General features: G+C 45.5%; 1 protein-coding gene across 4 annotated transcripts in view; it reads left to right on the top strand.

Annotated features, from left to right (window-relative positions):
• The window catches only part of LOC128687764 (NACHT domain- and WD repeat-containing protein 1), a 191,691-nt gene that overhangs the window by 131,376 nt on the left and 36,612 nt on the right, over window positions 1-23,703 (top strand). For all 4 annotated transcript variants that reach the window (XM_070083567.1, XM_070083565.1, XM_070083566.1 and 1 more), the window contains 8 exons: window positions 1,015-1,149; window positions 1,429-1,599; window positions 2,919-3,086; window positions 4,932-5,059; window positions 6,118-6,246; window positions 6,501-6,606; window positions 8,037-8,273; window positions 14,651-14,788. In XM_070083567.1, the coding sequence (XP_069939668.1) occupies window positions 1,015-1,149; window positions 1,429-1,599; window positions 2,919-3,086; window positions 4,932-5,059; window positions 6,118-6,246; window positions 6,501-6,606; window positions 8,037-8,273; window positions 14,651-14,788 (1,212 nt within the window). The remainder of the gene's footprint in view (window positions 1-1,014; window positions 1,150-1,428; window positions 1,600-2,918; window positions 3,087-4,931; window positions 5,060-6,117; window positions 6,247-6,500; window positions 6,607-8,036; window positions 8,274-14,650; window positions 14,789-23,703) is intronic.

The raw sequence follows: 23,703 nt of genomic DNA, 5'->3' as shown, positions 1-23,703 counted from the left end.
CACAGCTGTGAGATGTCACACTAGTGTGGCACAGCTGTGAGACGTCACACTAGTGTGGCACAGCTGTGAGACGTCACACTAGTGTGACACACCTCTGAGACGTCTCACTAGTGTGGCACAGCTGTGAGACGTCACACTAGTGTGGCACAGCTGTGAGACGTCACACTAGTGTGACACAGCTGTGAGACGTCACACTAGTGTGACACACCTCTGAGACGTCTCACTAGTGTGGCACAGCTATGAGACGTCACACTAGTGTGACACAGCTGTGAGACGTCACACTAGTGTGACACACCTCTGAGACGTCTCACTAGTGTGGCACAGCTATGAGACGTCACACTAGTATGGCACAGCTATGAGACGTCACACTAGTGTGGCTGTGGTCAGAGAGTAACAATCACACAAGCTGTATATTAGTGTCATGTACATGATATTAATATTAAATAAAGAATTCATACATAACTTAAAAATACTAAAATATATTTAATGCATCATATATGGTTTATTTAAGGAAGATTCTAGCAGAAAAAGGTTTTATTACAGCTTATCTAAGAAAATAGTTGTACACTGACTAGAATTCTCTAGCTTACAATAATTAACCAAAAAAATGCATGCAAGTTGTGGAAAGTTACTCTGACTTGCTGCAATATACTGACATCACAGTCTGATAAAATGTTATCATTCGTCATTAATAAGGGATGTAACAGCTATATTTTGTCTCGTTATTTGTTCTCATGAGTAAGTCACAAGTTGAAGAGGAAATTATGGAAGAAGTTTCAGTCCGTGCTGAAACATCATTATCGTCTAAATTTCCATCTCCAAGATGTGGGTTATTTGTTATATCACAGCCAGGGTAACGTGACTTTTTTTGTTACTTGGGTTGTCTCTAAAACTAAATGTAATTAATTTATTTGTCGTAATAACACGCAAGAGTAAATATAGTGTTATGTCTAGTGTGTGAAAGTGCAGTGTAACGGCAGTGTAGCACCAGTGTAACCTCCCTCCCTCCCGCAGGACACCAGCAGTGCCACGCTGCGACAGGAGGCACTCCACGACTGGCACAACGAAGTCAAGAAGATGATTACACTGTTGAGAGGGGTGTTTAGCCAGGGTATGAAGGAGAAGTACCTATCCACTGTGATGGAGCAGGTGGGTCATGCTGGAGGTGCAGCAGGTGCTAGTGGGAGAATTTGATCCCTCCAGCGAACACTGCTCCTTCATTTAGTCCAATTAGTATTTCTCTCCAATAATTACTATGACGTTACCTTTAAGCCGATTACTATTTCCTCCATAAATACTATGACCTTATCTTTAAACTAGTTAATATTTCCTGCAGTATTTTCTAATCCAGCTAGTATTTCTCTCCATCCCTTAACCTTGCGTGTGTTCTTAACCATCACTTCTGTCTTCCGACCTTGGCTATTACAGGAGATTCAGGAGAGCGTCCTCGTGAACCAGGAGAGTGCCAAGCAGTGTCTGTGGCTCTGTCGCAAGTTCACACACTTCCCCTCACACAACGTTCCAGCGCAGGGCAAGCTCTACGTCACCACTGACCCCGACAGCAGGAAGCGGCTTGAGCTCCTTCAGAGTGAGCTCAAGGTATGTAACACCGTGTGTGTGTATCCATGTGTTACACTCACGGGAATAAAGCTGTGTTCGTGGGAGTCTACGCTTCTATGATTAAACTTAATTAAGTATTGATAGTGACAGAATTATTGATAAATTCGTGGTGTCTTTCATAATGTTAGCAAATGCTTTTCATGTTGTTGGTGGCTGCAGCACACTCAGCCTGCTCTGGGAAGCTATTCTTTTTCTCATCCACTATTTTTGTGGTTGATAGCTGGTTATTAAATCTGTTAGCCTGACCTGGGAGATTTCAGTAGGTCTCTATGAGTTCAGTAGCTACGAAAGAATAGAAATGTCTTGCATCATCTGAGTTTAGAGTTACTATTACGTGGGCACCACCATATTTGTAGAGTTGCCGAAAAAGAGTGAGGGGGCGAATAAGAGTAGAATGAATGAAAGGGAGGAAAGAAGACGGAGATAGTATGGAGGAGTGGGAGAAGGGAGGGGAAGGGATCGGTAGATGAGTGTGGAGTCTTGAATCCTGACGCTGGTGGCTATAAGGTTCCGTACGACTTAAGTTGTCCGTGACCTTATAAACCACAGCAGTAAGACGTTGGTGGCTACTCAAATCTCCATAACCAGTTTGACGACCGGGGACCTCTGCACCTTCATCGAGTGTGGACGTCTCTTTCTCGCCTGAGCATCAGTGAGAAATTTCCTCCGTTCTCTCTGGGACGCTTGTCCTAATCTTATTTTGCCCGGATCCATTTTTCCGCTCTGCGGATATGTCTTTGACGGTTTTGGTGGGAAGCTGGTTCCTGAACTCAGGGGAGGTTATGGGCGTCTGGCTCTTCTGGGGTTTGGCAAGGAGGGTCCACTTGACCTACTTGGGAATTTCTTGTTTCTCTTTCTCTTTGGAAAGGGACACCAGTTCTCTTTTCTTTCAATGTCCAGCTTTGGGTAATATCTCTTCTCCATACATCGGGAAGTAGGGCTCGATACGACGTAAGCTGTCAATGGCCCTTACAAACCCTGGAAAACGAAGAAGTAGTTTGACGATTTTCTTATTGATACTGGTAGCTACCGCATCTCCATAACCAGTTTGATGACCCTGTCGCTTCAGACGCAGGTGGTTAGTTAAAGATAGTTTAATATCTTTACTATGCACCCCATACCCATCCTGTGGGCGGTAGTCAAAAAGATTAGAGGTACATAATGGGTACAGGGACTGGGCCCCAAAGTTTTGATAGTTGAAAAAGTTACGAAGGTAATGAACCATTCACACGACTACGCCTGATCACAGGTACGTCTCTGTAACTAGTATGACCAACGCATCTTTCCTGACGCTGCAGGAGCGGCTCGATGAAATCAGGATGCTCAGGTTCCGCGTTAAGTGGCACAGCAGCGGCCTGAGCACCGAGGTGGGGGAGCACGCACAGTATGTGGAGGACCTGTGTGCTCAGGTCTCCCCGCTCCTCATCTCTATCATCGACGGCATTATAGAGGAGGACGAGAACAAGGTAGGTCCTGTTATTTTGGGGAGAAAATAGCGTCTTCGACGCATAAAATACAATAATTTGGTTTGATGCAAAAATAGAGAGGGTAGCTTGAATTCTTAGGATCAAGAACCCTTCAGAAGCATCAAGACACTCTCCTGGCATGTTATCACATTACTGCTGGATATTTCGGCCTCACACTGAGACCCTCTTCAACAGAGACAAGCGTGAGGCTATAATACTCAGCACTCTTGTCTATTTTCTTGCCATCGTCTGAGTTTGTTAATAACAGGTGTTTTATACGTTCTTTTATTACCTTATCACCTTAAATTGTATTATGTCACTTGAAGTTGTGTTAAGTTACCTGAAGTTGCTTAATATTGGATACATTATTATTATAATCAAAAAGAAGCGCTAAACCACAAGGGCTATACAGAATATTGGATACAAATCTCACTTGTTAGCTTGCATTCTTAATAATTATAATTATTATTATATTTATTGAGAAGCACTAAGCCCGTAGGGACGGGGAATGGGGGGGGGGGTAATCAGGCTTGATTCAAAGAAGAGGGTAGCTCACTTCCTTGGATCAAGAACTCTGCACCAGCCTGAAGGAACCCCCCCTACCTACCCCTGCCCCGTTCAAGGGTGTTGGTGAAGACAGTCAATAAATTACTTATCTGTGAGAAATTATTTCTTAATCATGACTGCAGTTTGCGTCACAATGAATGGAATGAGAAACACGATGAATCTGGTTGCTAAATGAGACACTTGTGCAATATTTGGGTATCTTTATTCTGGAAACGTTTTGCCCCCTCAAGGGAGGTTCCTTGATGCTGGTGGGGGCTCTTGATCTAGGGAATTGGATCTGTGCTTCAGTTCCCTGAACTAAGCCTGAATGTCTTCCAGTAGTCCCCCCAACACAGGTGCTGAATAATCTCTACAGGTTTAGCGCTCCACCATAATAATAATGGAAATGTTTCGCCAGCCAGTGGCTTCTTCAGTCCAATGGTTTTTCTAAACCTTTACTCAGAGCCGGAGTTGCGTCCATGCGACACGACGCAGTGATGCTGCAGATCGGATGACGCTGCACGCTACAGAGCTTACTGGGACAGACAAAATAAATTACCTTCATTAATGATGTAAAGTATTTACAAGTCAATGAATAAGACTGAACACCTCAGGGCTGAGGGACTGATTACCTCATCTTCTACTGTCTTCTGTATATACAGGAAGGCCCCGCTTATACAGCAGGTTAGGTTCCAAGCTACTGCTGTAAAGCAAAAATCGCTGTAAAGTGAATCATAGCCTTTTTACACTTTCAAATGCATATAAAAGCCTGTTAATATATTTACACTATCATATATTAAGTGTACAATAGAGCAGTATACACATTACTTATCTTAAAATATTTTCGTCGTTAGGTTTAGTGAGTAGTGACTATTTATTATAGGAAGTCTGAATAAATGAAGAATGGTGTAATTGAAAACTGCTGCATTAACGAAACGCTGTAAGGTAAAGCGTTGTAAAATAGAGCCCACCTGTATTTATTATGTAAGTCACTGGTTGAGAGACATCTTCATGATAGAGATCCGGGTGTGGCACATGTGTCTTACTGATAGATAAAAACATTCCGATTAGAATTTGTTTTGGAAGTTGCGTCTGTCTTGATTATTGAGTTTATTTAGACACAGGTACACATAAGTGCAGTTATCATACAGTGTAAATTACGTAGGGTGACCCAATAAAAGCCAGGTAAAGTGGCTTGACTTATTTCCATTGGGATCCTTGGCTTATTTCCACTGTTTTACACTCGTGTATAATTGATTAATCGTGAAATTATCGAGGAAATTTAAAATTCCTTTGCAGGAGGAGTTGAAGACATACCTGGGCATCGAGAAGCGGCTCTTCCACGAGCTGATGCAGCAGTCCCTCAGCTGCCAGGCACTCTGCCAGGGCTTTGAGGGTCGCCAGGAGCTGCTAGCAAAGATCAAGAGGTGAGACTTACCACGTCCTGGGGACGCTGTCGGTCACTTGTGAGGTGAGACTAACCACGTCCTGGGGACTGTCAGTCACTTGTAAGTAACCACGTCCTGGGGACTGTCAGTCACCTGTGAGGTGAGATTAACTACGTCCTGGGGACACTGTCGGTCACTTATGAGGTGAGACTAACCACGTCTTGGGGACGCTCAGTCACTTATGAGACTAAGCACGTCCTGGGGACATTGTCAGTCACTTATGAGTAACCACGTCCTTGGTTTATACCCCCAGATTTCCGCACCTGAACACCACGCCTGTCTTCACAGTCTGGTATTAATTCCAGTTTGTAATATTGTTCAAACTGAAAAAGTCTTTCTTAGTTTAGTGTTGCTGGTTAAGACACGAATCTCTCGTTGAGTTTGCTGACGACTTCTAGTTCAACACATAACCATTTTTTCCAGACACATTTTACCGCGCATATTCCGGGAAGGTGGAGAGCTGGTGAATAATCCGCTCAGCGTCTGTCTGTATATCTCATGTAAAAGATTGACAATTAGCTTAGTATTCTGAGCGGTGATGATGCTAGTGTGGCGGAGTGTAAGCTGTGGTTCATGTGTGTATTGTGTAAGGTGTACCGTGGATGGATCCAACGGTTTCATGGACTGATTCAACGGTACCGTGAACGGATCCAGCGGTACCGGAAACGTAACCAGCGGTATCGGGAATGTAACCAGCGGCACCGGGAACGTATCCAGCGGCTTCACACCTGAGATCGCTACCGTCCCGGCTAAAAAAACTGCAATATAAAAGATTCCAAACCTGGACCTATACACACGCGTACTTGTACAATAGTGAAAAAAAAATATACACGAGAGTATACACAAACACAAGCTAAGACGTAATAAACGTCAGTCAGTTAATTAACAGAAATCCCCGTGTATTTCTCTGTTTATTCAAGTACATGTACTCTTGTACTCTGAAGGGGTGTGAGGCCGTGGTACCGTTCCTCGGTACACCTTCCATGATTCTGTGACATTCTCATTACTGTGGTGTACAAGTAGGTATTGTTGTGCAGGTACGTGAACAGTGACTCATGTGCACCGTTGGTGGTGCACGGTGAGGAGGGCTGCGGGAAGACCTCTCTCATCGCCAAGACCACTGAGAGATGCTGTGAGTGGGTCCCGGACTACCCCCTCGTTGTCAGGTCAGTACCTAGACCACCTCCTTCCACGTCGTCGTCAGGTGAGTACCTGACGACGAATACTTGTGCATGTGTCTCATTCTCACCGTCCTGTGCACATGTCTCATTCAAACTATCGTATACATACGTCTGACTCCCACAATCGTATACATACATGTCTGACTCCCACCATCATATACACACATATCTGACTCCCACCGTATACACACACGTCTGACTCGCACCATCCTGGAGTAATCTCAGCGCTGGTGTTGCAGGTTGGTGGGTCTGACTCCAGCCTCCTCAACCTCTGAGCAAGTTCTTCGCTCCATCGCTGAGCAGTGCTGTGCTCTCTTTGGTGAGCACCACGCAGAGGCGGCCAAGGTGAGCACCTGGCTCCATGGTTTATGGAGGTGGGGGGTTTAAAGCCTATCGACTGCACTCGTATCATTAAGGCTGCATGTAATCTTTTCATTTAGCAGACAAGAATACTTTAATACCCTAAAATAGGTATTAAAGTAAACTATCAGTGTATATACGCTGAGAAATACACCTTAGTGTATATACACTGAGGGAAATATACATCTCAGTGTGTATATCCTGCGTTGCTACAGCTCATATTAAGTTAAATAAGACCTTTTGGTTTGTAATTTCCTTAGAAGTAAATTACTGGTTACATTATACCAAAGAAATATTAGATAATATTATTAGCTCATCCATCATCAAATATACAAATTTAAATTTAAAATTTTCACTCTTGTTAGTAACAAGCTGAGAAAATACTTAACGTTAATTGCGTATTATACCGAGAGGTGGATGAATGAGACATATTTTTACCTCTCCACTTCTTGCACCGTCTCCACTGCTGACGATGGTGCAAGAAGATGACGAAACGTCTACATCAATAGATTCCCAGGTGTTACATGTGGGTCTTGTTCATCAGTTTGGGGAAGACTGAGGAGTGCAGCCAGCACCACTAGCTTCGTAACTACAGGATGTTTCACTTGTAGGAGGCCCCGAGATGGTACTTCCGTAGTCTCAACCGTCTTGTTTGTATACTATGTTTTTAGTAAACGATTACTCGGTGCCTCCTACGAGTGAAACACCCTGTGTAATAATAACAGTGAAAATAAGAGACACTGTTAGTGTATGATCCTGTGATCATGATCGGTTCCACTGATGCTCCAGAGTCCAGGCATCATAATTTAGCTGGTGCTCCAGGTGAACATACACAAGATTCTCATCAGCGACTCTGATGCAGGATAACATTCGGTTACATTACTCTAAATTCTTGTAGATAAAGGACAGAATTTCACATTGTTGTAAGAGTAACAGCGTGAGGAGGGAGGACTCCTCTAACTAAACTGATGTAATCTATGAAGCAAATTCAATTTCTTGTGTCTGGCAGTACTGCGTCTACACGATGTCTCCTTCCTTGTAATGGGTTGTGTTGTGTTAATTACGATCAACATCGGCGAACACCAGATTGCATCAGTGGTTTGTAGCGCCTTCGGTTACAAACAGAGAACCCGGGTTGAATCCTGGAAGAGTAAAAACGTAAGGTCAAGTCTCATTACACCGGTTACTCCTCTTCACCAAGCAGTATATAGATACCTGGGTGTTAATGAACTGTTGTGGGTCGCATCCTGAGGGCTGGTGGTATATGATAGATTGAACTACGATTTAAAAAGAGATGAAGTAGGATAGCAGCTCTTAGCTTGTATATTAAATATTGCAAAAGAAATGTATTACTTTTTTCTGAATGTTATCTAAGTTACTGAAGTGTATAAGACTGTAGCAAGTACCACACGCAGGGCGAACGTCACATGTCGGCCTTCCTGAAGCATGTGTGGTCGAAGACGTGTAAGCTGCGTCCTCTACTTATCATAATCGATGCCATCGACCAGGTGAAGAGCTATGGCTCAACATCGCTGGAGTGGGTGCCCAGCAAGCTGCCCGAACACGTGAAGCTCATCGTTACTGTCAGGGACGACTCACCACACATGTCCCTCCTGCAGAGCATTGTTCAAGACCCAGCCTGCTTCCTCAAGGTAGTCTCCTCATAACACCACCTTCTTCAAGGTAGCCTCCTCATAACACCACCTTCTTCAAGGTAGCCTCCTCATAACACCACCTTCTTCAAGGTAGCCTCCTCATAACACCACCTTCTTCAAGGTAGCCTCCTCATGACACTACCTTCTTTAAGGTAGCCTCCTCATGACACTACCTTCTTCAAGGTAGCCTCCTTGTAACACTACCTTCTTCAAGGTAGCCTCCTCATAACTCTACCTTCTTCAAGGTAGCCTCCTCATAACACTACCTTCTTCAAGGTAGCCTCCTCATAACACTACCTTCTTCAAGGTAGCCATCTCATAACACCACCTTCTTCAAGGTAACCTCCTCATAACACCTTCAAGGTAGCCTCCTCATAACACCTTCAAGGTAGCCTCCTCATAATACCTTCAAGTTAGCCTCCTCATAACACCTAGGTAGCCTCCTCATAACACCACCTTCAAGGTAGCCTCATACATTAATGACCTTGATGAAGGGATTACGAGTGACATGAGTAAATTTGGTGATGATACAAAGACAGGCCGTATAATTCATTCTGAGGAGGATGCCAATGAACTCCAGGAGGATTTGGACAAATTAATGTCTTGGTCTGAAAAATGGCAGATGAAGTTCAATGTGGATAAGTGTAAGGTACTTGTCCTTGGTAATGAAAATAACCCTCGAAGCTATAATCTAGGTGAAGTAGAGCTTGATCATACAGAATGTGAAAAAGACTTGGGAGTCGTGGTAAGCAGAAATCTAAAGCCAAGACAGCAGTGCCTAAGTGTGCGCAACAAGGCTAACAGATTACTTGGATTTATCTTAAGAAGTATAACACCAAATTCAAGGTAGCCTCCTCATAACACCACCACCTTCAAGGTAGCCTCCTCATAGCACCACCACCTTCAAGGTAGCCTCCTCATAACACCACCACCTTCAAGGTAGCCTCCTCATAACACCACCACCTTCAAGGTAGCCTCCTCATAACAACACCACCTTCAAGGTAGCCTCCTCATAACACCACCACCTTCAAGGTAGCCTCCTCATAACACCACCACCTTCAAGGTAGCCTCCCCATAACACCACCACCTTCAAGGTAGCCTCCTCATAACAACACCACCTTCAAGGTAGCCTCCTCATAACACCACCACCTTCAAGGTAGCCTCCTCATAACACCACCTTCAAGGTAGCCCCCTCATAACACCACGACCTTCAAGGTAGCCTCCTCATAACACCACCTTCAAGGTAGCCTCCTCATAACACCACCACCTTCAAGGTAGCCTCATAACACCACCACCTTCAAGGTAGCCTCCTCATAACAGCACCTTCAAGGTAGCCTCCTCATAACAGCACCTTCAAGGTAGCCTCCTCATAACACCACCTTCAAGGTAGCCTCCTCATAACACCACCTTCAAGGTAGCCTGCTCATACCAGCACCTTCAAGGTAGCCTCCTCATAACACCACCACCTTCAAGGTAGCCTCCTCATAACACCACCTTCAAGGTAGCCTCCTCATAACAGCACCTTCAAGGTACCCTCCTCATAACACCACCTTCAAGGTAGCCTCCTCATAACACCACCTTCAAGATAGCCTCCTCATAACACCACTACCTTCAAGGTAGCCTCCTCATAACAGCACCTTCAAGGTAGCCTCCTCATAACAGCACCTTCAAGGTAGCCTCCTCATAACAATACCTTCAAGATAGCCTCCTCATAACACCACCTTCAAGGTAGCCTCCTCACAACACCTTCAAGGTAGCCTCCTCATAACACCTTCAAGGTAGCCTCCTCATAACACCACCTTCAAGGTAGCCTCCTCACAACACCTTCAAGGTAGCCTCCTCATAACACCTTCAAGGTAGCTTCCTCATAACACCACCTTCAAGGTAGCCTCCTCATAACACCTTCAAGGTAGCCTCCTCATAACACCTTCAAGGTAGCCTCCTCATAACACCTTCAAGGTAGCCTCCTCATAACACCTTCAAGGTAGCCTCCTCATTACACCTTCAAGATAGCCTCCTCATAACACCACCTTCAAGGTAGCCTCCTCACAACACCTTCAAGGTAGCCTCCTCATAACACCTTCAAGGTAGCCTCCTCATAACACCTTCAAGGTAGCCTCCTCATTACACCTTCAAGATAGCCTCCTCATAACACCACCTTCAAGGTAGCCTCCTCACAACACCTTCAAGGTAGCCTCCTCACCACACCTTCAAGGTAGCCTCCTCACAACACCTTCAAGGTAGCCTCCTCACAACACCTTCAAGGTAGCCTCCTCACAACACCTTCAAGGTAGCCTCCTCATAACACCACCTTCAAGGTAGCCTCCTCATAACACCACCTTCAAGGTAGCCTCCTCATAACACCTTCAAGGTAGCCTCCTCATAACACCTTCAAGGTAGCCTCCTCACAACACCTTCAAGGTAGCCTCCTCACAACACCTTCAAGGTAGCCTCCTCACAACACCTTCAAGGTAGCCTCCTCACAACACCTTCAAGGTAGCCTCCTCATAACACCTTCAAGGTAGCCTCCTCATAACACCACCTTCAAGGTAGCCTCCTCATAACACCTTCAAGGTAGCCTCCTCACAACACCTTCAAGGTAGCCTCCTCATAACACCTTCAAGGTAGCCTCCTCATAACACCTTCAAGGTAGCCTCCTCACAACACCTTCAAGGTAGCCTCCTCATAACACCTTCAAGGTAACCTCCTCATAACACCTTCAAGGTAGCCTCCTCACAACACCTTCAAGGTAGCCTCCTCACAGCACCTTCAAGGTAGCCTCCTCATAACACCTTCAAGGTAGCCTCCTCACAACACCTTCAAGGTAGCCTCCTCACAACACCTTCAAGGTAGCCTCCTCATAACACCTTCAAGGTAGCCTCCTCACAACACCTTCAAGGTAGCCTCCTCATAACACCTTCAAGGTAGCCTCCTCACAACACCTTCAAGGTAGCCTCCTCACAACACCTTCAAGGTAGCCTCCTCATAACACCTTCAAGATAGCCTCCTCATAACACCTTCAAGATAGCCTCCTCACAACACCTTCAAGGTAGCCTCCTCACAACACCTTCAAGGTAGCCTCCTCACAACACCTTCAAGATAGCCTCCTCATAACACCTTCAAGATAGCCTCCTCATAACACCTTCAAGATAGCCTCCTCATAACACCTTCAAGGTAGCCTCCTCACAACACCTTCAAGGTAGCCTCCTCATAACACCTTCAAGGTAGCCTCCTCACAACACCTTCAAGGTAGCCTCCTCATAACACCTTCAAGATAGCCTCCTCATAACACCTTCAAGGTAGCCTCCTCATAACACCAGGTGCACCACCCACTTAGGTCACATTTTAGGTGAGTTTCTTGGTATGTCTGACCTCCTGGTATTTTCCCCCATGAATTATAATATTTTAACCTATCACGATTTTACATATTTGTTATTTTGCATGGTAGCGATTGTTCTGTGTGTGTGTATTCACCTGTTTGTGGTTGAAGGGGTCGAGACTCAGCTCCTGGCCCCGCCTCTTCATTGACCGCTACTGGGTCCTCCCTCTCCCTTCTACCTCGTCTAAAAACTACGTATGGTTCCTGCCTCCATTACATCACTTGCCAGACTATTCCACTTCCTAACAACTCTGTGGCTGAAGAAATACTTCCTAACATCCCTTTGCCTCATCTGAGTCTTCAGATTCCAGTTGTGACCCTTGTTTCTGTGTCCCATCTCTGGAACATCCCGTCTCTGTCCATCTTATCTATTCCATGCAGTATTTTGTATGTCATTATCATGTCTCCCCTGACCTTCCTGGCCTCCAGTGTCGTCAGGCCAATTTCCCTTAATCTTTCTTCGTATGACATTTCCCTTAGCTCTGAAACCAGCATTGTTGCAAACCTTTGCACTTTCTCCAATTTCTTTACGTGCTTGACCAGGTGTGGGTTCCAAACTGGTGCTGCATACTCCAGTATGGGCCTGACGTACACTTTGTACGTCAGGCCCATACAGTCTTGAACGATTCCTTACTGAGATATCGGAACGCTATTCTCAGGTTTGCCAGGCGCCCATATGCTGCAACAGTTATCTGGTTAATGTGTGCTTCCGGAGACGTTCTCGGATTTATACTCACCCCTAGATCTTTCTCATTAACAGAGGTTTGCAGTCTTTGGCTACCTAGCCTATACTCTGTCTGTGCTCTTCTTTGCCCTTCCCCGATCTTCATGACTTTGCATTTGGCGGGGTTAAATTCTAGGAGCCAGTTGCTGGACCAGGTGCCCAGCCTGTCCAGGTCTCTTTGTAGTCCTGTCTGATCCGCATCTGATTTAATTCTCCTCATTAACTTCACATCATCTACAAACAGGGACACTTCTTAGTCTATCCCTTCCGTCAGGTCATTCACATATACCAAGAATAGTACTGGTCTCAGGACTGACCCCTGTGGGACCCCGCTTGTCACAGGAGCCCACTGTGATACCTCATCATGTACCATGACTCGCTGTTGCCTCCCTGTCAGGTATTCGCTGATACATTGCAGTGCCTTTCCTTTTATAAGTGCCTGATTCTCTAGCTTGTGCACTAATCTCTTGTGGGGAACTGTGTCGAATTCCTTCTTGCAGTCCAAGAAAATGCAATCAACCCACCCCTCCCTCTCATGTCTTACTTCAGTTACCTTGTCATAAAACTCCATTAGGATTGTGACGCAGGATTTTCCTTCCATGAATCCGTGCTGGCTGTCGTTTATACTCTTGTTCCGTTCCAGGTGCTCCACCACTCTCCTCCTGATATTCTTCTCTATGACTTTGCATACTATACACGTCAGTAACACTGGTCTATAGTTTAGTGCCTCGTTTCTTTCTCCTTTCGTAAAGATGGGGACTGCATTTGCAGTCTTCCATACCTCAGGTGTGTGCGTGTGTGTGTGTGTGTGCGCTCACCTAATTGTACTCACCTAATTATGGTTGCAGGGGTCGAGACTCAGCTCATGGCCCCGCCTCTTCGCTGATCGCTACTAGGTCCTCTCTCTCTCTGCTTCCTGAGCTTTGTCATACCTCGTCTTAAAGCTATGTATGGTCCCTGCCTCCACTACATCACTTGCTAGGCTATTCCACTTTCTGACGACTCTACGACTGAAGAAATACTTCCTAACATTCCTCTGACTCGTCTGAGTCTTCAACTTCCACTTGTGACCCCTTGTTTCTGTGTCCCATCTCTGGAACAACCTGTCTCTGTCCACCTTATCTATTCCACGCAGTATTTTTGTATGTCGTTATTATGTCTTCCCTGACCCTCCTGTCCTCCAATGTCGTCAGTCCGATTTCCCTCAGCCTTTCTTCGTAGGACATACCCCTGAGCTCCGGAACTAGCCTTGTTGCAAACCTTTGCACTTTCTCTAATTTCTTGACGTGCTTGACCAAGTGTGGGTTCCAAACTGGTGCTGCATACTCCAGTATGGGCCTGATGTACACAGTGTACAGTGCCTAGCCATGCTAGGTGTTCTAGTGGTACACTCTGTAATTATTATTTTACTACATGTAAACCACACAATAACCAAATTCTGTAAACTCAGCATTGTAATACTTATAGAGAATAAACTTTGAATTTGAATTGAATTTGAATTGCTTACTAAGGTATCGGAACACTGTTCTTAGGTTTGACAGGCGTCCATATGCTGCAGCAGTTATCTGGTTGATGTGTGCCTCCGGAGACTTTGCATTTGGCGGGGTAGAATTCAAGAAGCCAGTTGCTGGACCAGGTGTCCAGTCTGTCCAGGTCTCTTTAAAGTCCTGCCCGATCCTCATCTGATTTAATTCTCCTCATTAACTTCACATCATCTGCGAACAGGGACACTTCTGAGTCTATCCCTTCCATCATATCATTCACATGTGTGTATGTGTGTGTGTGTGTGTGCGTGTGTGTGTGTGTGTGTGTGTGTGTGTGTGTGTGTGTGTGTGTGTGTGTGTGTGTGTGTGTGTGGTTGGTTTGTATATGGTTACTGAATGTTATTTTTTTCATTGAAGATGGATGACAATATTTCTCGTACAGTTCACTGCAGTTTCCACCACCACCCCGTTTCCCCTATTCTTCCTCTCAGGTAACCCTCTGCCTCACAGCCCACCCAGGGCTGCATTACGCACAATAGGCACAGTGCTTAGCGCCTATGAAAATTGTGAGGGACCTACAAAACATTCTTAGTTCACTCGAAAGTAAGACAGGAAAAAATGGTGATAAACCATGTTGCCTGGATCACTACTCTGTTGAATAACTGAGCCGCACTTATACTATATAAATACAAATTTATCTTGGAGGTTTACAATTATGAGAGTACCTCAGGTTTACAATTATGAGTGGGAGAGGAGAGGAGTACTGAGTACCTGTGTCATCTGGCAGGTCCCACCCTGGACACTGGAGGAGGGCAACAACAGGCTGGAGAGTATACTGAAGCAGCATCAGCGTAGCCTCAACGAGGAACAGCGAGAAGTGATCAGCAGGAGCATCCAGGAGTGTCCCCTACCACTCTACGTGGAGGTAAACACACACACACACACACACACACACACACACACACACACACACACACACACACACACACACACATATATATGCACACACACACACACACACATATATATGCACACACACACACACATATATATGCACACACACACACACACACACACACACACACACACACACACACACACACACACACACACACACACACACACACACACACACACACACACACACACACACACACACACACACACACACACACACACACACACACACGTACAGACACACACACACACATATACAGGATTTTACACCTTCCTGTGAAGTGACCCTATTACCCTTCCTTTCCCCCCCCCATCTCTCTCCCTCTCTCTTCCTCTGTCTCTCTCTCTCTCTCTCTCTCTCTCTCTCTCTCTCTCTCTCTCTCTCTCTCTCTCTCTCTCTCTCTCTCTCTCTCTCTCTCTCTCTCTCTCCCCCTTTCTCTCATTCTCTCTCTCTCATCCTCTATCTCTTCCTCTCTCTCTTCCTCTCACTCTTTCTCTCTTCCTCTCTCTCTCCCTCTCCCTCTCTCTCTTCCTCTCTTACTCTCTCTCTTCCTCTTCATTTATCTCTCTCTCTCTTCCCTTGTCACTACCCCCCTCTCACTTACCTTTTCCCTCTCTCTCACTTTCTCCCCCTTTTTCCCTTCTTTTCCCCTCCTTCTAGGCTCCCCTTCTCTCTCTCCCTATCTCTCACTCTCTCCCCCTTTTTCTTTTTCTCTTTCTCTCTCTCTTTCACTAAAAAAAAATAAAAAATGGTTGGGACTCGCAGGAATCAGGGATCAGATGACAATGGTACTGGTAGGGAGGAATGGATGGAGGAACAGTGGAAAATGATAGAGCAAGAATGGGAGAGAAAATTAGGAGAGCTTTCTGAAAAAAATGGAGAAAGAGCTCTCTGTGAAATGGGAAAAGAGGTTGGAGAAGGAGACGAAGAATTGGGAGGCACAAGTCGAAACTGCAGTAGCCAGGGTAAAGGTCCTAGACTTTGAGGTAAACAGGCTGAAGCAAGTCTCAGGGGCAGTGACCAGAGAAGACACACCATACGAAGATGAGAGGCTGAACAGGAAGGAAGGAGATATGAATTATGCTAAGGTCATATCAGCCTGCAAAGAAGGGCCAGGGAGTGGAAGGGAAGAGCAGATGGGTGCAGATGGAGAGGGAGATAGGTCGAATGCTGAGGCACAACCATGCTACCAAGAGCCACTGGAAAAATCAAGGGAGAAAATGACCACATACAGACAGGAACCAGAGTCACAGAGGGAGAGGCAATGGGAGAAGGAAAGGGCAAAATCAGTGATTATCCATGGGCTTCGGGAGAGAGAGGAAAGGACACACACTGAAAGACGGCAGGAAGAAAGAAAGGAGATTGAGAAAATCATCACGGAAATAGGGGGAGAAGACATGGATGAGATTGTAAATTTTCAGAGAATAGGGGGGTACTTGAAGGGGAGAAACCGACCGATCAAGCTAATTCTCAGGACAGAAACAGTGAGGAACAGGATCCTCCAAGAGAAACCACGGTTGAAAAGCTCGGAAGAGTACAAGAAGGTGTTCCTAGACAGAGACAGAACACAAACAGAGAGACAGCAGCTGAGGGAGAGGACAAAAAAGCGAAAGGAGCTAGGAAAGGAGACAAGGATGGAACCAGCAGAGGTCAGTCAGAGCAGAACAGAGCAGCAAGGGCAAGCACACACACAACTATCCTCAGAACCCCACAACCTATCACACCATCCCAACACACAATACAATCTATACCCACAGCCTCCACCCAACACCGAGCTATAGAATCCCACAGTATGCCACCAGGTCTCCCACCCTCACAGGCCCCCCAAACCACAGTGTTGGAAAGGAAACTGAAGGTATGGTACACAAACGCTGATGGAATAACAAACAAGTGGGAGGAGTGGCACGAAAGAGTCAGAGGCATCACCAGACATCATAGCGATCACAGAAACCAAGCTTACAGGTATGATAACAGATGCCATCTTTCCAGCGGGATACCAGATCCTGAGAAAAGACAGAAGGAACAGGGGGGGGGGGTGGAGTGGCATTGCTGATCAAACACCGATGGAATTTTGATGAGCTGGAGAGAGGAGACAGCGGAGAAGAAAGTGATTACATAGCGGGAACGCTTCACTCTGGTGGTCCCAAGGTGATAATTTCAGTGATGTATAACCCACTGCAGAACAGCAGGAGGCCAAGGCAAGAGTATGACGAGAGCAATAGAGCGATGGTTGACACACTGGCTGCAGTGGCGAGAAGAGCTCATGCATGCAGGGGAAAGCTCCTGATCATGGGCGACTTTAACTTGGAGCCACATGGGGGCCAAGATACATGGAGGGCTAAGATGATGGAGGTGGTACTGGAAAACTTCATGTACCAACACATAAGGGACACTACAAGAGAGAGAGGAGAGGATGAACCAGCAAGACTGGACTTAGTATTCACCTTGAGTAGTGCAGATATTGAGGACATCACATATGAAAGACCCCTTGGGGCCAGCGATCATGTGGTTTTGAGCTTCGAATACACAGTAGAGCTACAAGTGGAGGGGGAAGCGGGAAGGCCAGGACAAATGAAACCAAACTACAGGAAAGGGGACTACACAGGAATGAGGAACTTCCTGAATGAGGTTCAGTGGGACAGAGAACTGGCAGGGAAGCCAGTTAATGAGATGATGGAATATGTAGCAACAATGTGCAAGGAGGCTGAGGAGAGGTTTGTACCCAAGGGTAACAGGAATAATGGAAAAGCCAGGATGAGCCCATGGTTCACCCAAAGATGCAAGGAGGCAAAAACCAAGTGTGCTAGGGAATGGAAGAAATATAGAAGGCAAAGGACCCAGGAGAATAAGGAGAGCAGTCGTAGAGCCAGAAACGAATATGCACAGATAAGAAGGCAGGCCCAACGTCAATATGAAAACGACATAGCAGCAAAAGCCAAATCTGACCCGAAGCTGTTATACAGCCACATCAGGAAGAAAACAACCGTCAAGGACCAGGTAATCAGGCTAAGGAAGGGAGGAGGAGAGACAACAAGAAATGACCGTGAAGTATGTGAGGAACTCAACAAGAGATTCAAAGAAGTGTTCACAGAGGAGACAGAAGGGGCTCCAGAAAGACGGAGAGGTGGGGTACACCACCATGTCCTGGACACAGTACACACAACCGAGGAAGAAGTGAAGAGGCTTCTGAGTGAGCTAGATACCTCAAAGGCAATGGGGCCAGATAACATCTCTCCATGGGTCCTGAGAGAGGGAGCAGAGGCGCTATGTGTACCCCTAACAACAATATTCAATACATCTATCGAAACAGGGAGATTGCCTGAGGCATGGAAGACAGCAAATGTGGTCCCAATCTTTAAAAAAGGAGACAGACATGAAGCACTAAACTACAGACCAGTGTCACTGACATGTATAGTATGCAAGGTCATGGAAAAGATTGTCAGGAGAAGAATGGTGGAACATCTAGAAAGGAATGATCTCATCACCAGTCAACTATAGTGATAATATAGCATTTATTGTGGTGGAGACGGAAAAAACAAAAATAGAAAAGCCAGATACAGCGATTGATAAACAAAGAGGTCGACTGTACGTCATTGTAGGAGCTGCCAGATATCACCGGCTCTTCAACACGCAAGTTATACTTTTGTATCAGTCAAATCACATATTACTCGGGTAGATAATTTCCAGTAGATCCTTCATGTGTTAGCTCAAATCACCGACCAGTATGTTTTAAATAAGTGACCCACTGATCAGAGCAGATCGACTGGTCCGAACCCTTGACTGGTCCGAACCCTTGACTGGTCCGAACCCTTGACTGGTCCAAACCGGGACTGGTTTCAAACAGTTTCGTTGGACAATAAAGCAGACTGTAAACGGATGGGTTTGTAGGCGCCCTTATAAACACAAACATTAAAAATCAGGAACGTGACGGTAAGCTGTCCAATATACAAAAAGAGTTAGAAACAGAAATACAAATAACTAGAGCTTCATTTAAGGAGGTTATTAATATAATATTCAAGAGGTTGCTAGTAGAATTGCAGTAAATCAACCATTCAAATCATTATGAAGCTGTGTGTAGTCTGTGGTCAGTCAAACAAACGGGCTTCCACATGGATAAATTGTCATTTTTGTGGAAATTGGTGTCACGCTCCTTGTGCAGATATCCCAGAACTAGCTACAAGCAGTATTAAAACAGAGAAGTGTTTTTGGGTATGCCCAAATGAGGAAAATCTGTGGACTAAAATCACAAGGGTATTAAAAGAGGATAACATCAAAGCTGCTTTCATAGAAAACCTGGAAGCTTTCTACAACAGATGGGAACATAAAAAGGCTGGGCTGAATGGTACTGCCCTTGATACTGGCCATGTAGTCACAAACTGTAAGGCTGGAGGTGATGTCCTGGTAGTCAGTAAATGTGGGGCTGATAGTGCTGTCCTGGGAGACAGAAATGGTGAAGCTGGAGGTGCTGTCCTGGGAGACAGAAATGGTGAAGCTGGAGATACTGTCCTGGGAGACAGTAATGGTGAAGCTGGAGATTTTGTCCAGGTAGTCGGGAATTATACGCAGGAAGGAATACATATAAATGACCTCATAGAGGACAGGAGCCATAGTAGGGAAACAAGTGTAGTCAAAGATAAGATAAAACCAATATTGCAAACTAGAAATACCGCAGGAAATAGCAAACAAGAGGACTCCAATAGCAATAGTGAGGATAAATTACCAAAAACAACTGGTGGGAGCTCCATTGTTGGTGCTAGGGAGGATAGGAGTAAGACAGGGAAACATGCACCAACAGGGAATACAGTCACAGAAACCCAAGGCAAACGGAAACCAAGCCTGTGCTCATACTATGCACTTGGTATCTGCTGGCATGGGAAATCTGGAAAAACAGATGGGACATACAACTATGACCACCCTAGAAAATGTCATGCCCATATGACAACAGGAAAATGCAAACTCCCTTCCTGTAAGCTTTTTCACCCTGAAATGTGTACCTCTTCAGTACAGGAAAGACTGTGCTATAACTTAAATTGCCAGGCATACCATCTAAAGGGGACAAAAAGATACAAAACATCCAGGCCATGGGAAAACCTGGGTAGCCACAGCCACTCAAGAGGGAGAGGTTTTTTAGTGCCAGGAAGAAAAAAAAACTGGCAGGAAATGGCAGAAATCGTACACCAAATCCAGTCATTCCTGGAGTGGAACCACAGTCGATGGCCTCCACTCCAAACCAACAGATACAGATACTAATGCCGGAAAAAAAATCCCCCCCCAGTACCAACAATACCACCAGTCCGATAACATTCTTCTTTGCAAATATACAGGGTCTAAAGCCAGCAACAAACAACAAAATACCTTTCATCCGTGGACTGCTTGCAGAGGCAAAGGCAATGTTCGCGGCTTTCACTGAGACCCACATAAAGGATCACTTGGACAACGAAATATGGATCCCAGGTTACAACCTATACAGATGTGACAGAGTGAACAGGCAAAAGGGGGGGGTTGGCCTGTACATTGCAGAGTCACTTGTTTGCACAGAACTGCTTAATGCCTCAAATGACGTAGTGGAAGTTTTAGCAGTAAAGGTCGAGAACCAAAACCTAGTCATTGTGGTAGTCTACAAGCCTCCGGATGCAACATCCCAGCAATTCCAGGAACAGCTGTTAAAAATTGACCACTGTCTGGAAAATCTTCCAGCTCCTGCACCCAACATCTTGCTCCTGGGGGATTTCAACTTAAGGCACCTAAAATGGAGGAATATAGCAAATAATATTGTTGCAGTAATAACACCAGGAGGCAGCTCTGATGAAAACTCACACTCACACGAGCTTTTAAATCTCTGCACAAAATTCAATTTAAACCAGCAAATAATAGAGCCTACTAGACTGGAGAATACACTAGACCTCATCTTCACTAACAATGATGATCTGATAAGAAATGTCACAATATCAAAAACAATATACTCAGATCACAACATAATTGAGGTTCAGACATGTATGCGTGGAGCCCCAGACCGACAAAATGAGACTAGTCACGAGGGAGCATTCACCAAATTCAACTTCAATAACAAAAACATAAAGTGGGACCAAGTAAACCAAGTCCTAACCGATATAAGCTGGGAAGATATACTAAGCAACACAGACCCAAACTTATGCCTAGAACAGATTAACTCGGTGGCACTCGATGTATGCACAAGGCTTATTCCTCTAAGAAAAAGGAGGAGTAGATGTAAAATAGAAAGAGACAGGCGCTCCCTTTACAGGCGACGGAAAAGAATAACAGAGCGGCTAAAAGAGGTCAATATATCTGAAATGCGCAGGGAGACACTGGTCAGAGAAATAGCAAGCATCGAACTTAAGCTAAAAGAATCCTTTAGGAGTCAGGAATCGCGGGAAGAACTAAAAGCCATAAATGAAATCGAAAGAAACCCAAAGTATTTCTTCTCCTATGCCAAATCAAAATCGAGAACAACGTCCAGTATTGGGCCCCTACTTAAACAAGATGGGTCCTACACAGATGACAACAAGGAAATGAGTGAGCTACTCAAGTCCCAATATGACTCAGTTTTTAGCAAGCCGCTAACCAGACTGAGAGTCGAAGATCAAAATGAATTTTTTATGAGAGAGCCACAAAATTTGATTAACACAAGCCTATCCGATGTTATCCTGACGCCAAATGACTTCGAACAGGCGATAAATGACATGCCCATGCACTCTGCCCCAGGGCCAGACTCATGGAACTCTGTGTTCATCAAGAACTGCAAGAAGCCCCTATCACGAGCCTTTTCCATCCTATGGAGAGGGAGCATGGACACGGGGGTCGTCCCTCAGTTACTAAAAACAACAGACATAGCCCCACTCCACAAAGGGGGCAGTAAAGCAACAGCAAAGAACTACAGACCAATAGCACTAACATCCCATATCATAAAAATCTTTGAAAGGGTCCTAAGAAGCAAGATCACCACCCATCTAGAAACCCATCAGTTACACAACCCAGGGCAACATGGGTTTAGAACAGGTCGCTCCTGTCTGTCTCAACTACTGGATCACTACGACAAGGTCCTAAATGCACTAGAAGACAAAAAGAATGCAGATGTAATATATACAGACTTTGCAAAAGCCTTCGACAAGTGTGACCATGGCGTAATAGCGCACAAAATGCGCGCTAAAGGAATAACAGGAAAAGTCGGTCGATGGATCTATAATTTCCTCACTAACAGAACACAGAGAGTAGTCGTCAACAGAGTAAAGTCCGAGGCAGCTACGGTGAAAAGCTCTGTTCCACAAGGCACAGTACTAGCTCCCATCTTGTTCCTCATCCTCATATCCGACATAGACAAGGATGTCAGCCACAGCACCGTGTCTTCCTTTGCAGATGACACCCGAATCTCCATGACAGTGTCTTCCATTGCAGACACTGCAAGGCTCCAGGCGGACATCAACCAAATCTTTCAGTGGGCTGCAGAAAACAATATGAAGTTCAACGATGAGAAATTTCAATTACTCAGATATGGTAAACATGAGGAAATTAAATCTTCATCAGAGTACAAAACAAATTCTGGCCACAAAATAGAGCGAAACACCAACGTCAAAGACCTGGGAGTGATTATGTCGGAGGATCTCACCTTCAAGGACCATAACATTGTATCAATCGCATCTGCTAGAAAAATGACAGGATGGATAATGAGAACCTTCAAAACTAGGGAGGCCAAGCCCATGATGACACTCTTCAGGTCACTTGTTCTATCTAGGCTGGAATATTGCTGCACTCTAACAGCACCTTTCAAGGCAGGTGAAATTGCCGACCTAGAAAATGTACAGAGAACTTTCACGGCGCACATAACGGAGATAAAACACCTCAATTACTGGGAGCGCTTGAGGTTTCTAAACCTGTATTCCCTGGAACGCAGGAGGGAGAGATACATGATTATATACACCTGGAAAATCCTAGAGGGACTAGTACCGAACTTGCACACGAAAATCACTCACTACGAAAGCAAAAGACTTGGCAGACGATGCACCATCCCCCCAATGAAAAGCAGGGGTGTCACTAGCACGTTAAGAGACCATACAATAAGTGTCAGGGGCCCGAGACTGTTCAACTGCCTCCCAGCACACATAAGGGGGATTACCAACAGACCCCTGGCAGTCTTCAAGCTGGCACTGGACAAGCACCTAAAGTCAGTTCCTGATCAGCCGGGCTGTGGCTCGTACGTTGGTTTGCGTGCAGCCAGCAGCAACAGCCTGGTTGATCAGGCGCTGATCCACCAGGAGGCCTGGTCACAGACCGGGCCGCGGGGGCGTTGACCCCCGAAACTCTCTCCAGGTAAACTCCAGGTAAACTCACCAGCAGCCAACATGGTTTCAGAGACGGGAAATCCTGTGTCACAAACCTACTGGAGTTCTATGACATGGTGACAGCAGTAAGACAAGAGAGAGAGGGGTGGGTGGATTGCATTTTCTTGGACTGCAAGAAGGCGTTTGACACAGTACCACACAAGAGATTAGTGCAAAAAACTGGAGGACCAAGCAGGGATAACAGGGAAGGCACTGCAATGGATCAGGGAATACTTGCCAGGAAGACAGCAGCGAGTAATGGTACGTGGCGAGGTGTCAGAGTGGGCACCTGTGACCAGCGGGGTCCCACAGGGGTCAGTCCTAGGACCAGTGCTGTTTCTGGTATTTGTGAACGACATGACGGAAGGAATAAACTCCGAGGTGTCCCTGTTTGCAGATGACGTGAAGTTGATGAGAAGAGTTCATTCGATCGAAGACCAGGCAGGAATACAAAGGGATCTGGACAGGCTGCAGACCTGGTCCAGCAACTGGCTCCTGGAGTTCAATCCCACCAAGTGCAAAGTCATGAGGATTGGGGAATGGCAA

This window comes from Cherax quadricarinatus, chromosome 10 (genome assembly GCF_038502225.1).
Source record: "Cherax quadricarinatus isolate ZL_2023a chromosome 10, ASM3850222v1, whole genome shotgun sequence".
Classification (NCBI taxonomy): domain Eukaryota; kingdom Metazoa; phylum Arthropoda; class Malacostraca; order Decapoda; family Parastacidae; genus Cherax; species Cherax quadricarinatus.
This window is presented reverse-complemented; position numbering and strand designations above follow the sequence as displayed.